General features: G+C 35.6%; 3 protein-coding genes and 2 non-coding genes across 11 annotated transcripts; 3 read left to right on the top strand and 2 right to left on the bottom strand.

Annotated features, from left to right (window-relative positions):
* The first annotated feature begins 4,425 nt into the window (after positions 1-4,425).
* Positions 4,426-11,857, top strand: LOC111431678 (ubiquitin-like modifier-activating enzyme 5). The gene is made up of 14 exons (XM_023068383.1): positions 4,426-4,681; positions 5,044-5,112; positions 5,215-5,328; positions 5,509-5,637; positions 5,887-5,955; positions 6,285-6,437; positions 6,542-6,578; positions 7,944-8,026; positions 8,249-8,323; positions 9,236-9,310; positions 10,312-10,398; positions 10,477-10,592; positions 10,904-10,950; positions 11,476-11,857. Exons 1-14 carry the CDS (start codon positions 4,592-4,594, stop codon positions 11,610-11,612), a joined length of 1,281 nt encoding a protein of 426 aa, XP_022924151.1. The 5' UTR covers positions 4,426-4,591; the 3' UTR covers positions 11,613-11,857.
* On the bottom strand, positions 8,315-8,441 carry LOC111431742. The gene has a single exon (XR_002708558.1). It is a non-coding gene; the product is annotated as a U6atac minor spliceosomal RNA (small nuclear RNA).
* A 999-nt stretch (positions 11,858-12,856) lies between the features above and the next one.
* LOC111431668 (TITAN-like protein) lies at positions 12,857-18,126 on the top strand. Of its 6 annotated transcripts, XR_002708540.1 has the most exons (10): positions 12,857-13,305; positions 13,792-13,918; positions 14,049-14,361; positions 14,483-14,559; positions 15,070-15,124; positions 15,329-15,756; positions 16,920-17,020; positions 17,103-17,422; positions 17,501-17,563; positions 17,671-18,126. XR_002708540.1 is itself a non-coding variant. In XM_023068372.1 (8 exons), the coding sequence occupies exons 1-8, from the start codon at positions 13,034-13,036 to the stop codon at positions 17,113-17,115; spliced, it is 1,386 nt and encodes a 461-aa protein (XP_022924140.1). In that variant the 5' UTR covers positions 12,857-13,033; the 3' UTR covers positions 17,116-18,126. The 6 variants fall into 6 exon arrangements, 4 of the variants coding, with proteins under 4 accessions (XP_022924140.1, XP_022924142.1, XP_022924141.1 ...); XR_002708541.1 differs by having other exon boundaries at positions 17,103-17,823; positions 17,920-18,126; XM_023068372.1 differs by having other exon boundaries at positions 17,103-18,126.
* A 1,151-nt stretch (positions 18,127-19,277) lies between these two features.
* Positions 19,278-23,999, bottom strand: LOC111431729 (protein transport protein Sec61 subunit gamma). Of its 2 annotated transcripts, none has more exons than XM_023068448.1 (3): positions 23,820-23,999; positions 23,438-23,485; positions 19,278-19,486 (listed from the first exon to the last, which is right to left on the bottom strand). In XM_023068448.1, exons 1-3 carry the CDS (start codon positions 23,976-23,978, stop codon positions 19,331-19,333), a joined length of 363 nt encoding a protein of 120 aa, XP_022924216.1. In that variant the 5' UTR covers positions 23,979-23,999; the 3' UTR covers positions 19,278-19,330. The 2 variants fall into 2 exon arrangements, with proteins under 2 accessions (XP_022924216.1, XP_022924215.1); XM_023068447.1 differs by lacking the exons at positions 23,438-23,485; positions 23,820-23,999 and adding exons at positions 21,166-21,286; positions 21,392-21,663.
* A 53-nt stretch (positions 24,000-24,052) lies between these two features.
* TRNAS-UGA lies at positions 24,053-24,134 on the top strand. Its single transcript has one exon. It is a non-coding gene; the product is annotated as a tRNA-Ser (tRNA).
* The last annotated feature ends 2,811 nt before the right edge of the window (positions 24,135-26,945 follow it).

Raw genomic sequence — 26,945 nt, forward strand, 5'->3', positions numbered from 1 at the left:
AAAAAAAAAAAAAAAAAAAAAAAAAAAAAAAAAAAAAAAAAAAAAAAAAAAAAAAAAAAAAACAGATTTATTAAAATAATAATAATTTATAATCTCAGTTCTCATCAATGTTTATTGTTGCGTGTTAATTAATTTAATTTAATGTAATTTATTTTTTGTGGGTTCCGTCTTCAGCTATCTTTAGGTAATATTCCACTACATATATTCAACTATATGACATCAACATCAACGCCATATTTTATCACCGTCAATAATTAAAAATATTTATATATATTACATAATGTTGTTATTATATGAAAAGCCTCGACCGGCCGACCCGAGAGCTCGACACCGAGCCAAAAACCTTGGATGATTATCTATAGCTTTCGACGCTTTAGCTTCATACACCAACTTTAATTATACGAGTAATATAATAATTTTTCACGTAATGAAATTTCTTCTTAATGAGTCGATCATTAAAGATATGCAAGTAATACTATCGAGCCATATACTACTTTGATCTAATATTGTTAAAGGGCATCATACTCCATACTACACCAATGCAATATCTCATTCATTTAGTATTGATCAAAGCGGTCAATATCTGACAGCGGTGGGCTAGACTGTTACAAATGATATCAAAGCTAGACACCGAACATTTTAAAAATCTTATAAAAGTGTGGAAAACTTTAAGGATAGTTGATCATTTATTATAAGACATTAGGACTTACCATATTTGCCATTTTATTAATGTCAAATATATTTTATTCATTTATTATTATTATTATTTTTAATCGTTGTTTCTATATTATTTGTAATTTACCATATTTCTGTAAATGATTATAAGCAGAGAACTTTCACCACCATTTAAGTGGGGTGTTTTCATATTTTCAAAACCTCTCCTCAGTATTCCTTATATGTGGAAACCTCTCCTCAATAGATGCATTTTAAAAACTGTGAGGCTGACGGTGATACGTAACAGGTTAAAGCGTATAATATTTGCTAGCGGTGGATTTGGACTGTTACAAACCACTGATCCAATCAGTACCTCTCCCTAGAAGACGTGTTTTAAAAACCGTGAAGGTAACAACGATATTAGCGATGGGCTTGGGCTGTTACAAACCAGTATTTACTCGATCAAATTTACACACCAACACATATCATATAAATTTTAATTTTTCGATAAATCGACATAATGAATTTGATAATCAAACTACTAAATGTCGACATAGGTACGATAGATTATATTATATATGTTTATATATCAATCATATAGTTTTGGGTGTAGAATAGAAAAAGCAGCAGCCAACCATGATTTGATCACCTTTTTTTTCCTTTTTCGGATTAGATGTTTAAATCAAACACTGTTCTCTACAAGTTTAAGCTATTGAAAATTTTGCACAAAAACGTATTTATTTATTATTATTTTCTCATTTTTTAAGGAAGAAAAGTATGAACATAACGATGATTATCATTTATTTTTTTGTATATTTGTGTGGTTATAAATTGACCAAGTCTAAGTTTTTGTTGCTTAAATTTAAAATTTGCTAACCAAATTAAATCTAACTATTTGTTTGATTTGTTTTAGTCTATATGATGTGTTTGGATAATTTTTTAATTTAGTGTTCTCGAGTTTTAACACATTTTTATTATACCTTTTATGTTTGACTCTGATTAAAAATTGTTATAATGAATTTATATGACATGATACGAGATCTGAAAGAAGTTTAGAAAAAGGAATTGAGCTACTTCTTCGGGGGTTTGAATTGTAGATATTATTTAATAAGTATAAATATTAAATACTTGATGTTCGTGTTTGAATGTGTAAGATCATTCAGATTAATTTGGACTATCAAACTCATACCATAAAAATTGAAATGGGTTTATTTTGAATTGACATTTTTTGGTCTGGTCAACCCACCCAATGTACCGTACTTTTAAAATTATTATAGAGATTTAAGAATATTTAATATTTGTAGTAGATGTAGTGATGCATATGTAGCGCGAATAATTAAGATTTTTTTTTAAAATAAAAAGAAAATAATTATTAAATATATTTATTTAAAAATAGTTTTAAAAAATCTAGATGGGTATAAATTTAATATGTAATGATTTTTTTTTTAATTGTCTATAAAAAGAAAATAATTATTAATTGTCTATAGACACGAAAGCTAAGCTGGAGGTCACAAATAGAGATTAATAAGAAAACGTTAGAAAAGTCGACGTGTTTTAGATTGGAGCCTTCACTTTGGGTTCGTTTAATATTAAATTTAGTCACAGTGTCCATGTCATATCATCTATGGACCTAGAGGCGTAATGTGATAGGATTAAAATGGAATTCAACTAAATATTAAAATAATATATAGTATGAAAAATGCAAGGCTAAGGATGTGGTTTGGTGGAGGGAATCCAATGCAGAGTGGTGGGCTAAAAATGTGGCTGCACCTAGATAATGCCCAAAACTCACCACCGAAAGTGGGCGCGTCGTGAGGGAACATTCGCTTGGCCCTTTCAAAAGTCCACCTATATACTAATAATATCACGGATTTAGATTCGACACATGTTGGCCTCGACATTCCTGTATTTCTGTGACATGGTTGTTGGATGATGGAAGTCCCATGTCGGCTAATTTAGAGAATGATCATGGGTTCATAAGTTATGAATATTAACTTCATTAGAATGAGACCTTTTGGAGAAGCCCAGAGCAAAAGTGGACAATATCAAACTATTGTGGAGAGTCGGTGTTCGTCTAACATAGTATCAGAGCCATGCCCTAAACTTAGTCGTGCCAATAGATTGGTAAATCCTCAAATCCTTAAATATCGAACAAAGAACTCTAAAAGAAAAGGAGCCAAGCCTACTCGAAGGCAGTAAAAAATAACTAAGACTCCAAAGGAGTCGAGCCTCGATTAAAGGGAGGCACATTTTGTTCGAGGGGAGGTGTTGGATGATGGAAGTCCCACATCAGCTAATTTAGGGAATGATCGTGGGTTTATAAGTGAGGAATACTAACTTCATTGGAATAAGACATTTTGGGGAAGCCCAAAGCAAAATCATGAGAGGTTATGCTCAAAATGAACAATATCATACCATTGTGGAGAGTCGTGTTCGTCTAATAATGGTCACATTACTCACTCTTCGTGTCTAAGAATGAAGACACTGTGATCCTATTAAACTGGTTCTTGAAATAATTAGAGACTACATGGGTAGTTAGCTCAAGGTATGAAGTCTTGGACCCTTATTATCAAGTGTAGAAATAGGCTAACTTGTAAACCAATCGTTGTTGGACTAGGGACTACACGGGTACGGTGTCAGGATGAAAGCTCCTACTAAGTATAGATATGAGCCAATGTCAACGCTGCGACTTCGTAAATCGATATTGGAAGAGATTAGGGATTATGCGGGTAGGTGCTTTAGTATGAACATGTCTATTGAGTATAGTAACGGGTTAAAGTCGATGCCGTGATACCGTAAACTAATCTCGAAAAGGGACTAGGGACTATATAGGTAGACAATCGATGAGGAATCAATTGAAACTTTGAGATTTACACAGTAGCATAGAGCAATAATAAGGGTGAGCCCAAATTTCTTAGCGACGAGAGTCTACAAGTACATTGCTAACATTCATTTCTTTTAAGTTGTTATGAGTCATTCTATTATTAACGTCATTTTTTTTAATTTTAAATTTCGAATTAATATTTTCTATTTTATTATTTAAAAATTCTGCTGCGTGCTGGAAAACCATCAACGGTACTTCATTCCTTTTTTTTTTTGGTCCACAGAGCATTAATGAATTTAAGATAAGAATGAAAGATGTGTGTGCTTGAGAATAAAAGGCAATATTTATGTTACATCCATTATTCATTCCACCATTTACATTTATGTCACATATCTAAAAATGTTATTTCACTATCTAATTTTATTATATACTAATTTTGTTATATAGTATTTATCATGTAATAAAATTAATTAAAATCTTTCGTCATAAATTATAGATTTTGCATTAAAATTTTGAATGGAAATTTTAAAATAAAAAGTATCTTGATTATAATATTTATGTATGCAAAAATTGTTATTTTAACATCATTCAACTTTAAAAATATTTAAATAGTAAAAAAAAAAACGACCAATGAAAATTTAAAATGAGATAAATGTGATGAGAAATTAAAAAAAAATGGTTTTATTAAAATAACCCATTTTGTTAATTATTTTTAATGCATAAAATAGAATTTATTAGGATTTTTTTTATTTATAAATATACAAAATTCGCCGGTAATGAAAAAATCCCAACAGAAGCCCACTGGACACTACGGGATGGTTCTAAAAAAGGCCCATAAATTTCTTATTGGGCCTAATCTCGGCCCAAAAATTTCCCGACGTTCGATTACCGCGGGAACCATTCTGAACAGAAAGCCGATCTGGGCAGCACGCCGATATCTTTGAGCGCATTGTTTATGTATGGCTGATTGTCATAAATAAAATAAAACGGCGAATCTAATTTAAGAGGATACCATCTTAATCTTGAGATTTTTGTTGAATTTCTTTGACTTTGGAGGATTTTTGTAGAGAGTCAATTGGAGCTCCGTCAGAGAGAGCGAGAGTGGGAGCAGAAATGGAGGTGGAATTGGAAGAGATGTGGAAGGATCTCGAATCCCTGAAGCAGTCGCTAACCGATCCGTCTCATCGGGGCCCGGTTGATAAGGTATTTCTGCTTTTCAGTTCTGCATCATTTCTTTTGATCATTTAGTTCGGAATTAACTTCCTGAACAATTGTGCCTATGTTCTGGCTGGATTTTTTTTTCCTTTAACTGAATGATTTCATTGTCGAATTCTTTCTGCGTGTGGTTGAACCTGTTTTACGTCCTTTTAATTTACCCGCGAATCCTGCATGTATGGTTTTATTTTGCATGAATATTCAAGTGTATCTTTCACTATGGAGAATTGAGAACGTTCCTCTTTCATAATGTAAAGGAGATTACGTTAGTGAAGATAGTTTGTAAATGTGTTGAGTGTTTGATTATTCTAAAACTGAATTCAATTGCTCTCTGGCTATGTCCAATCCAGCTTCAATTGCATTTAGAGCGTCTCACGAATCTTTCGAAGTCAGGACCAGTACGACGATCAAAAGTTAAGGTGACTGTTCTATGCCCTGTCATATGTTGATTTCTTCCATTGCTTTTTAATTGAAGCTTATGATTATATTGATGAACACATGCATCAATGAAATGGTGGCAGGACATGAGTGCTGAGGTGGTAGACAGCAACCCTTACAGTAGGCTTATGGCTCTTCAGAGGATGGGCATTGTAGAAAACTATGAAAGAATACGGGAGTTTTCAGTTGCCATAGTTGTATGTACTCATCTTCTCTTTCTTTATGTGTGTTCTAGAGTTTCAATTTGAGAAGTTGACATACATGGTTATATGTCTTCCCCTCATATGATATGTTTTCACTGTGGTTTTCAACTTTCAGACATTTTGTTGTTTAATTTTTATAATGAATTTTTATGTCATTTCATTCTTCATCCACAGGGAATTGGAGGTGTTGGAAGTGTTGCAGCTGAGATGTTGACAAGGTGTGGAATAGGTCGCTTGTTGCTATATGATTACGATAAAGTGGAGCTAGCTAACATGAATAGACTCTTCTTTCGTCCCGAGCAGGTAATCATTTCAGTATTTCGTCCTCCTTTCTTACCTGGGGGTCTTGTGTGGTTTAAGAATGTGCTTGCTCTTAATTTTGATCTCTTCCTGCATTTAGTTGTATGCCGGGCTGTAAATTTACATTTTCATGTTGCTACACTCTTCATGTTCTGGAAGGTCTTTTAGCTCTAAGTTTGTACCCACATATAAGGCAGCTGAATGTAAAGTTGCTTGTTTGTTCACTAGTTTACCTTCCCAATATATTTTCAGGTTGGTATGACAAAAACTGATGCTGCAGTGCAGACTCTTGCAGATATAAACCCCGATGTTGTACTTGAGGTTAGCCTTTTATACTACTGGTCTATTACTTGCACCTTTGTTGATGAATAATAACCACAGATGACCAGTAATAGTTTGTGCATAAAAACGAATTTTCTTTGTACTTGACGCAAAATGAATGGAACTTTTATGTTTTTTTTCCCTAATATTATGTATAATTTTCTATAATATTCATGCTATCACAAAGAATAGTTCTAAGAAAGAATATAGCTTTGGAACATTTAATTTACTCTTCATTCTCACTATAAATCACAACATTAAACTATGCAAAATATCTGTTTCATTTTGTTCTTTTATTCCTCATTCTGATGGGTTCATTTTGTTCACAGAGCTATACGCTGAACATCACAACTGTACAAGGTTTTGAAACTTTCATGTCAAGTTTGAGAAACAAATCATTCTCCCCTACTAAAGAAGGCAGTGGAGTGGATCTTGTCTTAAGTTGTGTTGATAACTATGAAGCAAGGATGGCTGTTAATCAGGCAAGTTTCTTCAGTGTCTACTTTTTTTTTTTTTGTATATATGGCTATATAAGACTATGTACGTTGTTGTACTTTGACGTTAATATTTAAAATTTGATAGTCAGGCTTGCAATGAGCTAAATCAGACATGGATGGAATCCGGTAAGCAAGACATATTCTTATTTAGACCATTCGCCTAAGAACGAATTTTTATACGTAGTCCTCCCTTTATGCATTTATTTAGATAGATTTCAATAGAGTTAGCTTTCATAAAAAATAAAAAATTGAAAACATGAAAAAAAAATCAATAAAGTTAGCTTGAAACTGCCAAATTACGGACAGATGCAAGTGGCATAGTTATATTTTCACTAACTGACTACACAACACACACAAGTGAGTTAGAACACCTAAAATCTTAATTTTGATGTATTGGATAAGTACTAGGAATTGTAAATTGATGTCAATAGAAATTTAGAAGTACAACACTCAAATTTATGAAATCATTGATTAAATGTCTCCACAGATATTTGAGGAAAACATGGAAATCTCAAGAATTGATAAAATTGTTTGAATTAATTTGTTAATCATCATCATTAGTTTATATTAATATTATTGGTGGTTGTCACAATGACATGTCTAAGTTTTCTTGACATTTCACTGACATATTGAAGAAAAAAAATATATTCTTGCATGTCAATGTTATCGATATAATTTTTATTGACACATCAACAAAAAATTTACTTCATGGATGAGAATGATTTAAGTTACTACTGGAAAAGGTCTGGGAAGCATCTCAACGTAGATATGGGTTTTAAGTTACGACTGGAAAAGGTCTCAGAATGATTTGAATGTGTATGCGTGACAAGTGCTAATGCCTGATACCATGGGCAGGATGATTTTCAAACTCCTTGTTAAAATAATCCGCTCTTAGGAATAGTTCTACTTTGATTTTTTAAATAAATTTATAAAGTTATTATAAAGGTGATAAATGTGAACTTACAATCACAGCTACTGTTATTTTGACTAGCCTAGTGATATTTTGAAAGCATATTTTATGCTAGCTTCTTAGTTCAAATCTAAGTAGGGCATGCGGGCAACCATTCTTAGATTAACAAAATCATACTCATATTTTATACGAAAAGATAAAAAGAATATTAAATTGTAAGTTTAGTCCTTTGACAATTTCTGTCTAATAGGTGCATGACATTTTAATTTTGAGTCAAATGTCTGTGAATTTCTAATATGTTTAATGGTTTAGAAACCTTTAGTTACAAGCTTTCGAGAGTTTAGGAGCTTATTAGACACACTTTAAATGTTCAAAATCCTATTAGACACAAATTTGAGTTTGTGACTTATTAGATACTTTTTAAATTTTAGAGTCCTCAAGAAGTAAACTTATAACTTAAAACCTATGAAAAGAAATAATTACTTTGCGCGTTAGCACTAATTATTTACAAATTGGAGATTTGTTAAGATATTTCTTTGCACATATATTGCTAAGACTTCGCAAATTGGAGCTTTGTTTAGGTGTTTCCGAGGATGCTGTCTCTGGTCATATTCAGTTGCTTATTCCTGGTGAAACCGCCTGTTTTGCTTGTGCACCACCTCTGGTATTCCTCCTCTCTAATCAAGATCTTGAATGTTTGGAGATTTCTTAATTTTAGTATAGATGTTGTATACTTATATTAACTACAAAACCCATGTTCTGCTGTTTCTTAACTGCAATAACTTTGTTTATGTGGTTCACCTGACGGTGTACCTTCGTCATCATCTCTTTTTTAATGTCATTGCTCATTGGTGGAAGGATTTATTCATTTATTTTCTTTGTTCAGGTTGTAGCATCTGGCATAGATGAACGAACACTCAAACGAGAAGGGGTTTGTGCTGCATCTCTACCTACAACAATGGTAAGGATTTTCTCGTTTCTGATACAAGTCCCAAACTGCACGTGTTAATAGGGAAGCCGGAAGGCTGTTCCTGATCCTGTCAGGGGAGATACACACCATCTCTCCTTTAATCGAACACAGAATTCCTAAGTTTTCTTATACAAATTATGTTCTAAAACCATCAACGAACATGTTTACATGTTTAGCATTTAATAAGTAACAAAAAGGAAATGTGGAAATAATTATTGTTTTGGAAATTATTTAAGAACTAGTCCAAGGTTAGCTAGGTCTGTCAATATGTTGGCTGCTTGCGTCCGTAGGCATCAACATTTGGGAACAAAAAAAATAATTGCTGTTACTTGCATCAGATAATTTGTTTTGCTAATATGTTTTTTTCTTCGGTACAAGTGCCGTTGCTAACTTGCATACAGAACCAGGGGTGGAAACTGTACTAGATCCATGAGAAAACCATAAACCTTTTTGTAATGACGTTTTTTGTTACTAGGTCCACATTGCCTATTCAATACACGGTATATTTTGGGAATTGTTATTAAGACGCTCCCGTCATCGGAAAATCGCTGTTAGCATAGCAAATGTGTGTTTGGAAAGTCAAAAGCACTTTCAAACAATATTTCATGTTTTTCAGCTTCGTTCTGAAAAAATTTCAGCAAATTTGAAAGTAGTTGAAAAGATGTCAAATATTTTTTGAGAAAGAACTTAATTCCTGTTTTCTTCTTCCAAAAATATCTGCCAGTAGGTATATAAGAACACTACTCTAAATACCACTCTTATTAGAACTTCAAAATATGTTCCACAAATGATGACATAATTCAAGGTTGGCTAACACTAACTAATGTATCATATTGACATCTATGATTTTGCTTTTTTATTATACTTTTCTAATTGTATAGACTAATTTGAAATGATTTTCAGGGAGTTGTTGCAGGCCTATTGGTGCAAAACACCCTCAAGTTCCTGCTAAAATTTGGGCATGTTTCTCCTTACTTGGTGAGTATAACTTGCTCCTCTAATCTTTATTCTTTAAAAAGGCATGATTACGAAGACAGACACCATATTAATGGGCATTGTCAATCAATCAAATACTAACCAACCATTTGATCAACTAGAAAGCAACTTAACAATTCTAAAACTAATTAGCATTAAGTGAATTGATTCAACAAAATAGAAAAGCTCAAACAGTAAATGTTAAGAGAATTTGATTGTTCCCCGCTGGTCATCAATTCCCTACCCTAAAAAGAGCTCATGTTAGAGTTTAAGATACAGCAAAGGAAAATACCTAAAACAATCAAGGATCCTTCTAAACTGAACTTCCTCTTATAATTTGGGAAGATTAATAAAAGTCTACCTTCAGCGCATTCAGTTTATGATATTCGCATTTGAAGGACAAGATGAAAGAAGTTGAAAGGTTGAAGGCACGAACTGCACATTTATGATGATGCGTGCAATGGCAGTGCCTTGCGTCAAAATCTTATAAAAAATTCTGGAACCAAACTAATGGCAGTTTCTTCCCCTAAACATTGGGTTGAACACAAAAAAAAACTCCAAACTAATCATTGTATCAATTAAAACCTTAAACTTTGTAAGTGGATCAATTTGAATTCTCGGTTATGATTCTACTTTAAAATCTATAATGTATAATTTTCACACAAATTAAAAGACTTTTAAATGCATGGATTAAGCGTAATATTATGTGATAAATTTTCTTCCTATTTTGGTAGGATTTTGCGAGAAAATTACTCTTTATTTAGGTGGTTTTGAGTTAGATTTTAGATGCAATCAAGTGAAAATAGTTATAAATTGGTTTAAAATTGATTCATTTTTAAATGTTTAGGATTTAAATTCATGCAACTATTAGTTTGAGATTTTAATTGGATGTATCCTCCAAAATGTAGGAGCACAAATTGATTTGTTTCCAAAATAAGTCGAGTATGTTTGTGCTCTGTTTGGCTCCCTTGTCCTTTTTTTCTTACTGGTTATATTCATTGCAGGGATATAATTCTCTAAAAGACTTCTTCCCAACCATGGAAATGAGGCCCAATCCTCAGTGTTCAAATGTGGTTTGTCTGGAAAGACAGGTAACTCCGACTGTTTTTTAAGTCAGTTAATCTCGATTTTTGAATTCCTATGGATTATTAATAATTTGTGTGGTGCAGAAGGAATACGTTATTGCAAAACCTGCACGTGATGCTGCAGCTAAGGCAAAGATGGAAGCAGAAGCATTGACGGTTGAAGAAATACCACTGCATGCTGATAATGAATGGAACATAAGGTGTTTGTTCTAACTCCTAACATTATACATGATGTAGTCTTGATTCCTCACTTGATTATCTTTTCAATCATAGATTAAATACAGTTGAGAAATTCTAGTTAAAAATTGGATATTTTAAATCGATAGCCTTGTTTTAACTTTGAAGAGATAAAATCTCTGCCTTTTGGTCTTGTCAGCGCTACCAAAATTCATCAAGAATTGATGCAGAGTCTTACAGATTATAGACACTTAGATTCGAGATTTAGCATTATCCAAAGAGTCTATCATGATTCCACCTCCGGTGTCTTAATTTATTTACTGTTGATTTTCAGTGTTGTTGATGAAGTTGAGATTGAAATCGAGGGAGCAACCACTTCAGGTGATCTTTTATGCATTTATTTTAGTTTCAGAATTTTCTTTCCGTTCTCTTTGCCTCCCTCCCAGATCATGCATATGGTCCTGCAAGTTCCTCATTTTCATCATGGTTTGCTATGTCCACCATAATACTTGCTGATATTGATTGATTCTGCACAAAATTGGTGATATTTTATGCTGGTAAATGACCTGGGACAACCCATTTTAAACCTTTAGTAATATCAGGTATGGACTTTGTGAGATCCCACGTCGACGATCCCACATCGGCTGGGGAGGAGAACGAAGCATTCCCTATTAGGGTGTGGAAACCTCTCCCTAGCAGACCGTTTTAAAAACCTTGAGGAAAAGCACGAAAGGAAAAGTCCGAAGAAGAGTAATACAACTTGATATTGATCTTGAAGTTAGATTCAACCAGTAGAAATTAGAGTTCATTTGTTGATTATTTTTTATGGCAGGATTTTGGTTCTTTGCTGTGGTAAGGATATCTTTAATCTATTTGATATTCACTTTGATTTGTTTTTTCTGGCAGATGCCCTTCCCGAAGGTCTTGTTCGTGAGCTTCCAATTGCAGATGAATCGCAGCATCCGGCTCCCACAGAATCCGCAGCCCCTTCTTCAGATGATCTTGAAGATCTGAGGAGACAACTTGAGGCCCTTAATTCTTGATCTCCAAATGTTTTCAGCTCTCGGTCTCGTTTGGATTTCACCATTTTGCTCCCCTCCGCAAAGGGTATGTGTTCATCCAATCTGAATTATAGCTTACAATAGCACTCTAGGGAGTTCAAAGAGAGAGAAGCTATTCCATTTCAGGGCTAATGCTTCAATAACTAGTTTCTTGACTGGATTCCTCGTTGTTCTTCTTTTGACAACAAATATTATTCTTCAAATCAAGAGGCTTACTTCTTCCAGCATTTTTTTGGTTGGGAATTATACAACCATCAAAGATCAAAGATTCGTCCCAGGGCAGCTCATAACAACATACCAAAAAGAAGAATGTGATGAGTTCATATTCTCTAGATTTGACTATAGAGTGTTAGAATGAACACGACTCTCCACAATGGTACGATATTGTCCACTTTGAGCATAAGTTCTCATGGCTTTGCTTTGAGCTTCTCCAAAAAGCCTCGTACCATTGGAGAGAGTATTCTTTATCAACACCTCCCCTCGAACAAAGTACGCCTCCCCTTAATCGAGGCTCGACTCGTTTTTCTTTTGGAGTCTTAGGCATTTTTTACTATGTCTTTGAGGAGGCACGACTCCTTTTCTTTTGAAGTCCTTTGTTCGACATTTGAGGATTTACCAATCTATTGGCATGACTAAGTTTTAGGGCATGACTCTGAAACCATGTTAGAACAAACACGACTCTCCACATGGTATGATATTGTCCATTTTGAGCATAAGCTCTCATGGCTTTACTTTGGGTTTCCCCAAAAGGCCTCGTACCAATGGAAAGAGTATTTTTTTATCAACATAGAGCAGATAGTGACGATGAAAAAAGTATAAGTTATCTCATATCAACATAGAGCAGATAGTGACGATGAAAAAAGTATAAGTTACCTCATTTGTATCGAGTATTTTTTAGGCAATATTTGAAAAAGAGATTTTTCGAACCGTTAAAGAGATTCGTTTAAAAAAAGAAAAAAAAATTCCATCCAAGTTTTGTTTTCAAAATTTTAAATTAATGTTTGTTTGGATTAATGGGTCTATCTGTATTTTTAAAGTCAAATTAGATGTATTAAAAATCTATTAAATAAAATATAAAACCTAAAAAATTATTAAATAAAAAATTGATATTGACTCTAATGAACACATGAAAAAAAAAAAAAAAACTTTAGATACACAAATTGAGAGGTTAAAAACATTTTATTTAACCATTATTCACATAAAATCCTAATCGTACGGCAAGCAAAATAAGGCGTCTTGCTTCCCTCATCGTCGTCTCGGAGCCTTGGTTTCCCGCGAAACCCGATTCTTACTAGCAGTTCCGGACGAATTACCGCCCATCCATGGAATCACTTCGAGCTTCCAAAGAGGCCGATTGAAATCCTCGTTTCAGAGTAGCCATCGCGGGACATGAACAACGATCGATGCGTAATATGAAGAAAAAAGAGAAGAAGAGTGCATACGAATACTGCCTCGTCTGCAAACTAAACCACGATCAAGGGCAGCGCCATAAGTATTTTCCCAACCACAAAAAATCTCTTTCTGCTTTTCTATCTCGGTTCGAGATCAAGCTGTCCGACGTTCGCTTCTTTCTCAACACCCCTTTTCGCCTCACGCCCGAGTATGCTTCTCACAATCGGTTCTGGTGCATCTTTTGCAATGTTGAAGTCGATGAGAATGATAGTTCGTTCGCATGGTATTGATCCGCTGTCTATTTTCAATTCCTTGTTAATTGAAGTAATTACGATGCATATTTATGTTTGCTGGGAAATTTTAGAATCAACTTCTGCTAGCTTATGTGCTAATTACGGTTGAACTCCTGTAAAGATTATTCGTCTCTTCTTTAAAAGGAGACTGAATTTCTTTGGTATAATGTAAACAAAAGGGAAGGGAAACCATGACTGAAGTTAATGGGGTTAAAGAAAAACCCTCCATTTAGTACATACTTCTGTAGAGAGCTTCAGGATCTTGTGTATTTTACTCGTTGTCTAGATGGCGTTCTTTAGAATTGACGTTAAATGGGAGGATTTTTGAAGTTCTATTGGCTTACTTCTAGACTTGGTAGGTTCCTTGCCTTCTATTCTTAATGAATATATATCTCTGTTGCTAATTTAAAGAATTGTATGGAGTGCAGTTTTCATGTTTTACTTTCATTATCTCATGTTCTGAGATTTTGTAACAGTAGCAATGCAATTAAACACCTGGCCAGTGCGGATCATCTGAAGAATTTGAAGCATTTCTTATGGAAGTATGGTGGTGATATGGAACGTTTGAATAATTACAGAATTTTAGAAGCTGATGAAGCTAAGGTAGTCGCGAGCCTTTACTTTTTACGAACTATATTGTTCATGTGTATCATGCAATCCACATTTAGATTTCTAAAAGTTCATTTTTACTTCTACTTGGCTATTAATTTGAATCAATCTTTGTTGATCCCAGTGGGAGAATAAGTGCAAAGTACAAAGCGTAGCTGCTTCGTCCAGTCTTGGACCTGCAAATGATATCCACAATCAAGTCCAATATGGAAAATTTGATAATTTTGGGAATAATAATATCCACTCTGTTGAATCTAGTTCGTCAATTAGTGTTTTGCCTTTACAAAGTTATACAAATGAGTATCAGGTATCCAATTCATCCTATTCAGGATCCTCTGATGTTTCGAATTTGGTCTCATTGCCACACAATACCACTTCTTCTTTGCATGCTGGTTCATGTTCTGGTGCACATGTATGGAGCCCAAAGAATTTACCATGTAAGCTGCCCCTTTATATTAAACCTCCTGTCGTTGATTTCTTATCAGTCATAGAAGTTCTGTGATAGTGTACAAACTTGTAACACACTCCTGCTATATTGACTGAATGATTGTGATCCAGTGAACAAGGACAACAAGCATTACCATCTGAATAGTGGTAGAACGTGTACTGCTAATGGTCATTTTAGTGGTCAGGGGGTAAGTCTGATTATTCTCTCTTCTACTAGAACAGTGGAGTTTTCTATTTCCTTTGAAGTAACGTTGTTTTGGTGCTAGAAGACCTTCAATTTTGTTTTGGTATGGAGGTGGCGGCGGCAAGTGGGGCTTTCTGTAACTGTTTTATATCTTTTGTAATTTCTCTTCTGGGTCCTTTGTCCTGTCAATTTCACGCATCTACGAAACAGTTGCTTCTTCTCTCAAGGATAAGTAGTGAACTGTCAGATTTACAAGTTTGTTAATACATTTATCGAGGCCTAAGGTTTCAATGGATGGTGGATGTTCTATGAAGTAGGTTATGCATAGTTTATTCTACACAAGTTACATAATTTTATACGACGGTTTATGTGTATATATATATATATGTATATATATAGTTGATGTATAATTTTTACTTCATAGTCGTGTTGACATTTATATATTTATTTTTCATACTATACATAAGTTTTTTGTATTGACATTTCTATTAAATGCATAACCTACTTGATATAGATGTCCGGGATGCATCAGAGTGAAAGAATTTTGAATGAAGAAAGCCATCCTGAGGGTACGGAATTTTACGAAATCTTATTCTTATTGTAATATTACTCAACTGATTCATGTATTAATTATATTTTTGCTGAAAAGGAATAGTGGAACTGTACTATCAAAATTATGCTATACTGATTTCCTTACTCTGAATATATCTTCATCTAAATTCTAAACTGTATAGTGGTGGTGTGTTTTCCTTCTATTCATTATCTTTGTTCAGGTTTTCAGACCCTCACTCGGATTTCTAATATTGTTTCTGGAGATTCCGGAGGAAATGTTCAGTCTGGGATGTTGCCTCCTTGGCTTGAAAACCATGAAGATAGTGGGTTTAAGGTTCAAATAAGACCAGTGGTTGGGGGTGGCGTTTCTTCCTTGAATGAATCTGCAAAGTCCAAGAAACTGAACCCCAAGCGGGTAGGAGCTGCATGGGCTGAAAAAAGAAAGTTGGAGATGGAAATGGAGAAGAGAGGAGAAATTGTCCAAAGCTATCGTGACGAGAATTGGCTTCCTAATTTTGGTAGGGTTTGGCAATCTGGTAGCCGTAAAGAATCTAGAAAAGAATTTGAGAAGGAGAAATCAAAATTCCTGATGGTTGAAAATCCAACTGAACCAAATGTCAATATTCAGCCATACATTAGCAAACGGATGGTGAGCTCCATTTTCATCATATTTAATGCAGTTCTGATGTTTCAATTTATTTATATCGTTTCAACACATTTTTTGTTCAACTGTTCAAATTTCCGTCACCTTTGTATCTTTTTGTTATAAAATGTTATTTTACCATGTATTTTCCAACTGGACCTAGCTTGTATGATGCAATGAGGAAGTGGGAAGTTCCGATACATGACTATAAGGTTATGTTTTGGGCACTCTATTTTCTAGTGCTTAAACCATCATGTAGTCATAAAATTTGAAGTTTACATAAAAAAATTCAATACTAAGTGATTTGCAGCTAATAGAATTAATCTATGATATGTTGTACCACGCAGGGACTTATTGCTGTAATGTGCATTTTATTTTTGTTCCTATTTCTTGGAGTGACTTGGACTTCTTCCTAGACTGATTTACATGTTATATCACTTATCCTTGTTCTTGCAGCGAAGAGATCGGGAGGATGTGGATGATACTGCCAATCACGCGAGCATATAAGAAAACAATTTTCAAAAGCTTTTCTTCTAGAGAATATTTGTACATTCACAATGCTTGTCACAGTTTGGTTTGGAGATAGAATTAGGCTGGAGTTTGATAGGAAACTTCAGAGGCAGACATATTCCACCTCTTCATTAGTGTATTGGCAATTTGCTCAAATCTGTTTGTAGTAATCATACCTTCAATTTTCTCAAGGTATCCGGTAAAAAAAAAGCCTCAAGATATTAGTTTAGTGGTACTTGAGAACAAGATCTTTTAGAATGAAGCTCTGTTGGATCACTCTGGGCATTCACTATTGAGTTTGTTTGCTAAACAGTGTTTGACCCCACTGTTGAATGCCTGCTCCTTGTTTCTCATTCCCCTATTTCTGTTGCATCCGCCCCAATTATCTTCTGCTACTGAAGTTGTGATCTGAAACAAGTTTATATTTCGTAAATATGTAGCTTGATGACAGCCTTTTGGTCTTCTTCTGCAATGCTCGTCGGGCAAAGCACCTGACCAGCTTGTATTTGGTCAGGGCTTGATCTACACTGTATAAATACTATTTTTATGATCTGTATGCTAAACAAATGAAAGAAAATATGTGTTCTTCTGACAGTCGCTGGCCAAGCGGCTAATTACTAGAATTTGGTTCTTCAAATCTCCGTGTTCTACTTTTGCAGTGGCCAAGCAGCTGTTCCATCTCTTTTCCCGTAGCTGCCAAGAAAGGTTCACAGGGACTGATTACATGTATGTTTCTCTGTACCTTCATCTCAGAACAAAAGTGAGCTCATTATTGGATCAAAATGCTTTTGTCAGGGCAGAATCTGGTAGAATTTTTCTCATTTCTAATCCTGAAAATCCAGAGTTTCCCTTTAGAGGAAATCAAGTTTTCATCACAAAGGAACTCCCAAGAATACCACTTTTCGATCATACGATCTATATCATGTACAACTACATCAGTGGTGTTCCCTTCTCTTGCTATGATAGCAGCACTGTAAATTGTTGCCATTCTTCCTGGTGCCAGAGGACTATCTCCTCTCGGTCCGTCCACGACTACCACATCCCATTTTACTTCATAAACTTCTCTTGGAAGATCTGTCAACGCAAGTTGGCATCTGGATGAATTCCTGAGGCCCGAGTTTGGTGCACATGATTTGTTTCCTCTGGCATGTTTTAACAACTTGTAAGCTTTTTCTGCATGAAGCTTGTAATCAACTTTGTACATCCGGGTGTGATTTGAATTGACTTTGAATATGCTCAGTTTGTAGGGATCGTCCTCCAGAAAAACATTCTTTCCACCAGGATTGACTGCTGAGAGGTTAAGGTACTGTGATTCTATCCCAAAGAAAAGGAGATTGCAGGGTACTTTTTTGGCAATCAGATTTGAAAGAAGCTTGAATTCTTTCTCTGAAATGGTAGCTTCATTTGCAGAGGTTCTACTGTGATTTCTTGAGAACCCTGATATTGGGCGTTGAAGCTTTGGAGGCAATGCAATTGCTAGAATTGGAGAAGTATAAGATGTGGTAAGTGCAATCCTAACAAGTCTGAAAATACAAAGACTAGACAGAATCAACACGAGAACAGGTAGGATTTTGTTTCTTGTAGAACTCATGCCTTTGATTCCTCTACTGATTTTGAAGTTTACTGATGGATATGGGTGCTGTGAGGGTGGTAAGACAGAGGGGGGAGAAAAGAATGATTCTGATGGCACGAGTGAGGGCCAATCTGTCACTTCTGGAGGCATTTTCTTTTACTGTTGTTCGATTTCAACCGCATCAGAGCCACCATCTTATTCTTATTGGAGGGGCACTGGTGGTGGGGTGTTGCTGGGTGCAAGTTGTTATGCCTAATCACCCTCTTGAGTGTGGAATAAGAAATGCTTTTGCTTATTCCCAAAGCATTGCCCTTTTGTATTCATAAGTCGGCTTTGCAAACGAGTACGACTAACGATGACGTTGGGCCTTAAAGGGGGTAGATTGTGAGATCACACATCAATTGGAGAGAAAAATGAGTGCTAGTGAGGACGCTGAGCCTTAAAAAGAATAGATTGTGAGATCCTAAATTAGTTGTGGAGGAGAACGAAACATTCTTTATAAGGGTGTGGAAACTTCTCTCTAACAGACCTTTAAAAACATTGAGGAAAATCCAAAGAAGACTATCTGCTAGCGGTAGATTGGAACATTTGAGTGACGAATGAAAAGTGGCTGCTGTAGAGGGTTGAAAGGACATCTGAAGGAGGTTGGTCATTTCAATCATTGATTTCAGATGGAGACGTTGAGACATCTGTCATCTTTTTGGTCCGTTTGGTGGGGATGAGTAGAGTTGAAGGTGGCTATCAAATGGTTGCTGGGTCATTTCCATCCATTTTGACCTTCTCGAACTTCGACGTTCTCCTATGTGCTCTCCATTTTTTTTTTTTTTTAAAGGTGGAAATATCCCTTTCGTTCATTCTTCAAAATGACTACCAAAAGAATGACGACTTCAGATCGGATCCGTGGAAGACTGGAAACTGTTCTTCATTTTACTGTTACCCATTTGAAAAAGATCAACTGAACCACGATGTTTATGTTTCAAATGATCACCTCTCATTTTCAAATTTCAAGTATGCAATAGAGAATTAGCATTTGTGGGCATTTTTCATGGTAGAAAACTAAGTGTAGTTGGCAGAAAAGTACACGTTTAGGTTTATTCTTATGGACTACTTGTGAACATAACGGGCCTGCGTGAAATGTTCATGAGATTAGGCTGACCCCAAAATACATTATATAGTTAAAGCACTTTTTAAAAATTACTTGAGCACATTGTTATAACAAATTTTATAATCCTACAGAAAACAAAGGGAAAAAAAACACCATAATAAAGTAGGTATTCTGAAAACAAGCAATCCAAGAAAGTTAATTTTCCATGTTTAGAAAAAGTAAAATCCATCTAGAGATCTCCATCTTGAAGAATTTCCATAATTCCTATAAACACGAATATTCTTGTCCCCACCAGATTGGCGGCAATATGGTCACTTCTGGAATAATAAATTTCGAATATTTAACCATAAAAACATGTTATATCATTCAAATATAAGAAGAGAGTGAGTTCATTAATATGATAAGAAAATTTTCCATATATCCTGGGGTTTAATCAATTTACGATTTAAAAGTTCTAAAGGACAGCTAAATGTTAAGTATTCCTCAGTGAACACAGGCCGCACTAACTGTAAACACCAGCCCCCATCATTTACGAACTTCATCATGACCTGAAAATTCATTGGCAAAACAGAATTAGTGTCTAATTAACTGTGTCGTAGGCTGACAGTATTTAACACGATTGAGGGTGCAGTGGCTGGAAGAGAAAATAAATGATGGGGGTGTTGGGGTATTGAACACAGGGTACACATTCACCCTATCGAGCATCGAGAAGAACGCATTAAATTGACTTCCATGGATCTAATCACTGAACTGAAATTACATTTATTTTATAATAAAACCAATAACTACTTTCATGAACATAAATACATGAATCTGAAGGAAGGAAACAGGCAGATCTAATGCGAGGAATATCAATCAGCCACATTAAGTGGAAAAGATGGTCCCAAAATAATGCGTTAAAGATGTAAGCTATGGACTACAAAGAAACATTTCAAGGAAAGCATAAAGATAGATTTAATTTAACACAAGGAACTCTCACCTACTGGATTTAACACAAAAAAAAAAACTATATATTCTGAAGGAGCATTTGGTTGGCAAGCATGAATATGTAGGGTCAGGTTTCACAATTGTAGTGCTGTGCCATTCCAAAATACAGCATCCAAAACTCCTAATTGTTTATTCTCTAAATTCTCTTTCTAATGCTTTCTTTCTTTGGTTGCCTGATGGGCATTCAAATGCATGTTATACAAATATTAATGTTATTCACACATAACTACCACTACATACTTCAGTCCCTGTAAATTCCAAATACAGGGGTCCGATTCCTGCACTCTGCTTCCAGAGTTTCTCACTTTGAACCTTTTGGTTTCGATGTTTGTTAGCAAACTGAACATTCCTTCAACAGTTACACCTCTGTTTTAATATCTTCACACTTCAAGCCTCCATCACTTTTCATCACTCAAATTAGAGGAAAACTACAGAACTTAAGTAATTTATATATACCTTTTCAGTTTACAGTAAACTAAGTGGGGAATCTACTTCCATCTGGGATCTGCCCTGCTCTCATCTCTAATCAACAATTGTTTCTCAGGTGACTAAGATTTGAAACGCATGCACACTAAGATATAGGCGAGCAGAGGAAATGCTAACAATCCACAACCGGTTCATTATATAGATATCTAAAATAATTCCTTTCAAAGTTTCTCCGAGAAGCATGATAAACAATATTGCCATTAAGATGTTCTTAAAGTTTCAAAGAGGATGAAGACAAGAAGTGAACTCCCTAGGGCATTAAGAAAAATACAAAATTTATAGTTTAACATACAGAGAAGAAAAGTGAACTACAAACTAGACTAATATTAAAACCACAACATCAGAAGATTGGCACTCAGAAAAGTTCACACCTACAAGGATAGCAGCGTAGGAACTAACTAACAGAGAGCTGCTTCAATAATGTTTCCTAACGATTCTCCTTCTCAACCATAAACGAAGACATATTGGAAGAAAATAAACGCAAATCCACAGCAAGAACGTCTTGAATATGAGGAGCGTTATAAAAAGCATGGATGCTAGTCGTACGATCTTCAATCGTTTGGATCGATCGTGCCTGAATATACAATATCATGCTATTCGGTAGGCATTGCATGGACGTGCATCGAACGAAAATTTAAGGAATTATCGAACCGTTCCGTAATTGCAAAAATCTTCAATAAGATGAGCACGATGCAGAACACAAACAAGCCAGATCGAAGAGAAAATTAGAAGATCTATTAGATTGGATGCATACCTAATCTAACCAGATCCGACGATGATATTGTTGATCGGAATGAAGATTAGCTTGACAAAGAACCCTACAAATCCCATCACAACGAAGCCGATAGCGGTACGAACGGCAACCTTGGTGAATTCTGCACCATCAAAATGTTGAATAAGTCAAATTGAAACGGAAAACGGAATCTGTGACTTCGATTGAATCAGATCTATGCAATATAATGTCAAAGAAAGAAACATACCCTTGCGATCGGGTTTATGACACCTCTTAACGAGACGAACGCTGTCCTTGGCGAACTCTCTGAGAGGATCAACAACAGAATCTACGGCATCCATTTCTCCGAGATGCAAAGGGAACGTCGACAAAAGAAATGTTTCGCGAAATTTGGATTCAGATTTGAACGGGTTGGGGGCGTGTGGGGGTATGAAGGAAGAAAAGAAATGCTTTGAGCGCTGCAAGACTAGGGAGATTGGGTCAAAATTGATGGGCCGCCGAAATATTTGAAAGGACAGAAATACCCTTGAGCTATCATTTATAGAGATGCCAATTGACCTGCCCAAAATGGTAAATTTAATTTAAACGAAAATAGGGTTTTTAGTTTAAACAGAAAATAGGGGAGGGAATTAAGAGAGATTTTATCCCACTAGTATATATATATTTTTTCAGAAATTATATTAAATAATATTTTACATTTTTTAACTAAAATTATAATTTTAAAAGATGAAAATTATCTATTAAAAAATTATTTGAAAGAAATATTCTCACAGACATTAAAATGAAATAAGAAGCGGAGACAGAACAGCAAAAACTTCCTCGTCCATGCTCCAACTTGTGGACATCACTATTTATTGTATGTTTGCATAGAGCTAAAGTATGATAGGTAGCAAAGCCGTAGTAAATTAAGTTACTTGGATTCTCTTAAGCGGAATTTATGATTTGATCCTTCAAGTTTGAGTATTTTTTCAATTAAATCTTTATCGAATAACAAAAAGACAATTTTTAATTTTTTAGGGTTATTTTGAAAAACTTAATATTTCAAGAGTTAAAAGTGAACTTTTAAGAGTTCACGAGTATTATTGAAAGCAACCTCGTAGTTCTCATGGTTTAGGAGTATTTAATTTTATAATTTAACCATTAAAAATCATGAAAAGAATAGAGGAAAAAAGAACTTTAGCTTTCGTTTTTAGGTTGAGATGATAACTTGAACACTAATGTTCAGGTGGTTTAGGACACACCGACAACGGTTAGGCTATGCTCACGATGGCTTCAATAGCTTGAACTAAACAGGATTCGAACTAGTCATTCATGGAAATCCAACTAGTCTATGATCTTCCTCATGGGTTCTTCCTGTCCTTGGGAGTCCCCTAAATCAGCTGTGAAGGTATACACACAAGTCACTTTTGTAGCCATGATTCTATATATGCAGCCATCAAAATCTCAATCACTTCTCGCTTTGAGGATTGTTCGGAGAAGAGTCCTACGTCATCTAATTAAGGAGTTGATCATGGGTTTATAAGTATTTGGAGAAACCAAAAGCAAAGCATAACCATTGTGAAAGGTCCATGATTTTGATAAAATGTTGAACAAAGAAGTTGTGAGCCTCGAAAGTGTAGTCAAAAGTGACTCAAGTGTCGAACAAAGGTTGTACTTTGTTCAAGGGCTCAAGAGAAGGAATCGAGCCTCGGTTAAGGAGAGGATTGTTGGGAAAGAGTCACACGTTGACTAATTCTTAAAAGGAAGATCATTGAGTTATAAGTAAGGAATACATCTCCATTGGTAGCAGGTCTTTGTCCATGAGAGCTAAAGGTAGACAATATAATACCATTACAAAGAGTCGTGATTTCTACCACAAAATTCTCATCAACCCTGCTTCTAAATATTGGTCTGTCATAATAACGAATGCTTCTTGGTCTATAAGTCATAAGTCTACTCTCTTCTAACACGATACCTATGTTCCATATGGGTCCCTAAACTCTCTAGGCTGATTCAAATTGGTCTGTGAAGCTAAAAAATGTTTAATGCAACAAGGTCTTTGAACATTATATTCGATAGATTATGGACTTATGGGAGTCTTTCAAGTTCAAGAAGCTATTAAACTCAAAACTGAAAGTCCCTGCAGTTGTTAGATTATAAGATTCTTAATCTTTTGTAAAATTAGTAATGAATTCAAAAGAATAAGCCAATGGTGAGTATGGTAAACAGAATCCGTTCTCATCTCTATCTTAGCAGTCTAATTGATCTAAAATGCGAAGTTTATATCTACCATTGATAAGTTCAGTTCAATTACCTGAATTTTTGCATTCCTTTGTGTTTCGAGGATCACTCCTTGAAGCTTCTGCAAATCAAATGAAGTAGAGCAAAAACATGAAAAGCAACACCAGTAGAACAGCATTAAAGCACATCATGATGCACGGGGCTTCAGAGAACTAAAATCTGGATTCGATTCTCAGTGAAATTTTCAGGAATGCTAAAGATGATGATTTAGGTTTTTTTTTGTAGAAAACATACGACGGATTGGCATAATTTTGCTGCAACATCAAGGTGAATAAAATTGGGGGAACTCCAAGACGCAGTAAGCTACATTGTCGATGATTCGGTTCAGAAAGCAATCAAAAATTAGGGCAGACAGGAACTAGTACCAAAATTTAACAGAAAACAGTAGAAATTACCATTGTTAACGGAATCAATGGTTTGTGATTTGAATCTTGAAGCGCGGCCATGGAAGGGAGAGTTTCAAGTGAGGACAGAGCGAGCGGTACTGGTTCTTCTTCTTCAGCGACTCCTTCCATGGCGAAACCAGTGGAGGGAGAAATAAATAGTGAACTCATATATAGTTCTGTCGCCGATCGAGATACTCTAACTATAAATAAAATAGAAAACTTAAATTCACTATCCCCGAAAAGTCGATATGTCCGAGTGGTTAAGGAGACAGACTTGAAATCTGTTGGGCTTCGCCCGCGCAGGTTCGAACCCTGCTGTCGACGATTTTATTAAATTTTTTGTTTTTTTTTTCTTTATTGAATTTAAATATTACAAATAATTCGGCCGCGCAGGTTCGAACCCTGCTGTCGACGGTTTTATTATATTTTTTGTTTTTTTTTTTCCTTTATTGAATTTAATTATTACAAATAATACGTATATATATATATATATATATAGTATCTGTCTCCTCTCTTCTCCGGCAATGTCCGGCGGCGGGTTTGGTGTCCCTCCTCCTTGCCACTACCAACACTTCTCTTCTTCTCCTCATCGTGTCTTGGCGCGGTGGGCCGGCGGGGTATGTGGACGACAGGGGCAGGTGAAGTGGTGCCTGCGTTGGAGTCGTGGAGCAAATTTGTTGGCCACCCGACACATACGCTCTTGTCTCGGTCATGTCCCATCTTTTCTTGTTGTGCTATATAAGATCCCCCACTCCCTTTTTCTTATTCTCCCAAATAATTATATCTCATTTAGTAACTTTTATTATATATATTACGATATTTTAATATTTTTGTCGGTCACGTTTTTAGGGGCTTTCTGATTTGTAAGAAAAATGTGTGAAAAATGGACATAAATATTAAATACTTATATGTAATTCTCTATCATATTTTCTATACATGTCTAATTACCCACAATTATTTATTTTTATTATTATTTTGTCGATTAGACCTTTAACCCAGCATTCCCTGCATCTCCATTCAACATGATCAAGTTATATAATATTCGTTTTTTTAAGAGTGAGGGCTATCTCTACATATGATCATGAGTCTTAAGATGCTGTGGGATGTCCCATATTGGTTGGGGAGGAGAACAAACCACCATTTGTAAGGGTGTGGAAACCTTTACCCAGTAGATGCGTTTTAAAGCTTTGAGGGGAAGCTCGAAAGGGAAAGCCCAAAGAGGACAATATCTACTAGCAGTGAATTTGGGTCGTTACAATGATATAAGAGCCAGACACCGGACGATGTGCCAGCCTTCTCGCTGTTCCCCGAAGGGGGTAGAGACGAGGCGGTGTGCCAGTAAGGACGCTGGGCTCCAAAGGGGTGAATTTGGGAGCGGTCCCACATCAATTAGAGGAAGGAAATAGTGTCATCGCTGTTCCCCGAAGAGGGGTAGAGACGAGGCGGTGTGCCAATAAGGACGCTGCCCCCAAAGGGGGGTGGATTTTGGGGGTGGTCCCACATCGATTAAAGGAAGGAAAGAGTGTCAGCGGGGACACTGGGCCCTGAAGGGAGGTGGATTGTGATGTCCCACACCCTGAAGGAAAAGAGAACAAACCACCATTTATAAGAGTGTGGAAACCTTCTCCTAACAGACGCGTTTTAAAGCCTTGAAGGGAAGCCCGAAAGAGAAAACCACCCAAAAAGGACAATATCTGCTAGCGGTTGATCTGGGTCGTTTCATTGTTAGTATAGGTAGCAATTTTTAATTCTTTCAACTTTCTTTTAGCTATCCTATCATCACTATCTCTCATTGAGACGTCGTTTCACTTCAATTCTGTACCCTTCTTTTACTCAGGTGTCATCAGCTTCCACCTTGGTTCGAAGACGAACCACATTCTACTAAGAGAAGTACGGGTTTAACACCATTTATAACCATCCATGTCGTCAGAAAGGGAAAAGAGAATGATGCTAAACCCAACGAAGAAGGGCTCTCAAACACAAAGGCAAAAGTAATTGCACTCACACAAGAAATGAATAAAGAGAAACAAAACCATATTTGTTTCTTTTCTTTTCAGAAGCATCACTTCCGTCAGAATTCCCAAACACTAATGCCAAAAATCACACCCAAAATTAGTCAATTTAACACAGCCACGACGGTGCAAATTAAACCCAACCCAAATCCCAACAGGACCTCTATAAATAGAACCCCAAACTACCACAACTGAACCACCACCACCGCCTCCTTCTCCAACTGGTGCCGGAGACTCAATGTTGGACTGGGCGCCGGTTCTGTTCGGGTTACTCCTCTTCATCCTCCTCTCCCCGGGGCTGCTCTTCCAGCTGCCGGGAAATGCTCGCATGGTCGAATTCGGAAGCTTCACCACTAACGGCAAGGCCATTATCGTCCATACCATCCTCTTCTTCGGCATCTTCACCATTCTCATTTTAGCCGTCGACATCCATATCTTCACCGGATGACCTGAAATTACTCTTCTGTCCCTTCCATTCTTTTTCCATCCAATTTTTTTTTTCAAATGTTGTTGATTGGAAATAAACCGAATAATAATAAATTACGATTAATTATCTAGAATTTAATCAATAATTCATCTCATTTCTATTAATCATTTCATTTTCAAATGATTTGATGCCTCAAGATAAGATTCGACTGTGATTTCGATCAAATATATTGGTAATGACGCACCTTAATATTTATCATGGGATCCGATGTTTTAATTTAAGATTAATTGTAATAAATAAATAAAAAATACCCAATACCCAATACCCAATACCCATTTTGATCGTGGACAACGAACATCATAAAATAATTAAACGTTACTATTTAACATCTTTTTAATTACGCTTAAATATATGGTTAATTTAAAGCCACAGAAAGATAAGATAACGTGTTGAAAATTTTATTATGATTCTGGTTGATAAATGACAGGATACCATATAATAAGATTAGCGAATGTAATATTCCACCAACCAGGGTGACCTAATTGAATTTTAGAAAATTTTTAAAATTAAAAAGAAATGGGGAAAATAATAAATGTGATTGAAAATTGTAAGCATGGAATAATGAGGCATCAATATCCTAGATTTTATGTAACAGTGGAATAAGGTAATGTTGTTGGGGGGGGGGGGGGGGGTTTT

Source organism: Cucurbita moschata, unplaced genomic scaffold (assembly GCF_002738365.1).
Source record: "Cucurbita moschata cultivar Rifu unplaced genomic scaffold, Cmos_1.0 Cmo_Scf00036, whole genome shotgun sequence".
In the NCBI taxonomy this organism is placed as follows: Eukaryota; Viridiplantae; Streptophyta; class Magnoliopsida; order Cucurbitales; family Cucurbitaceae; genus Cucurbita; species Cucurbita moschata.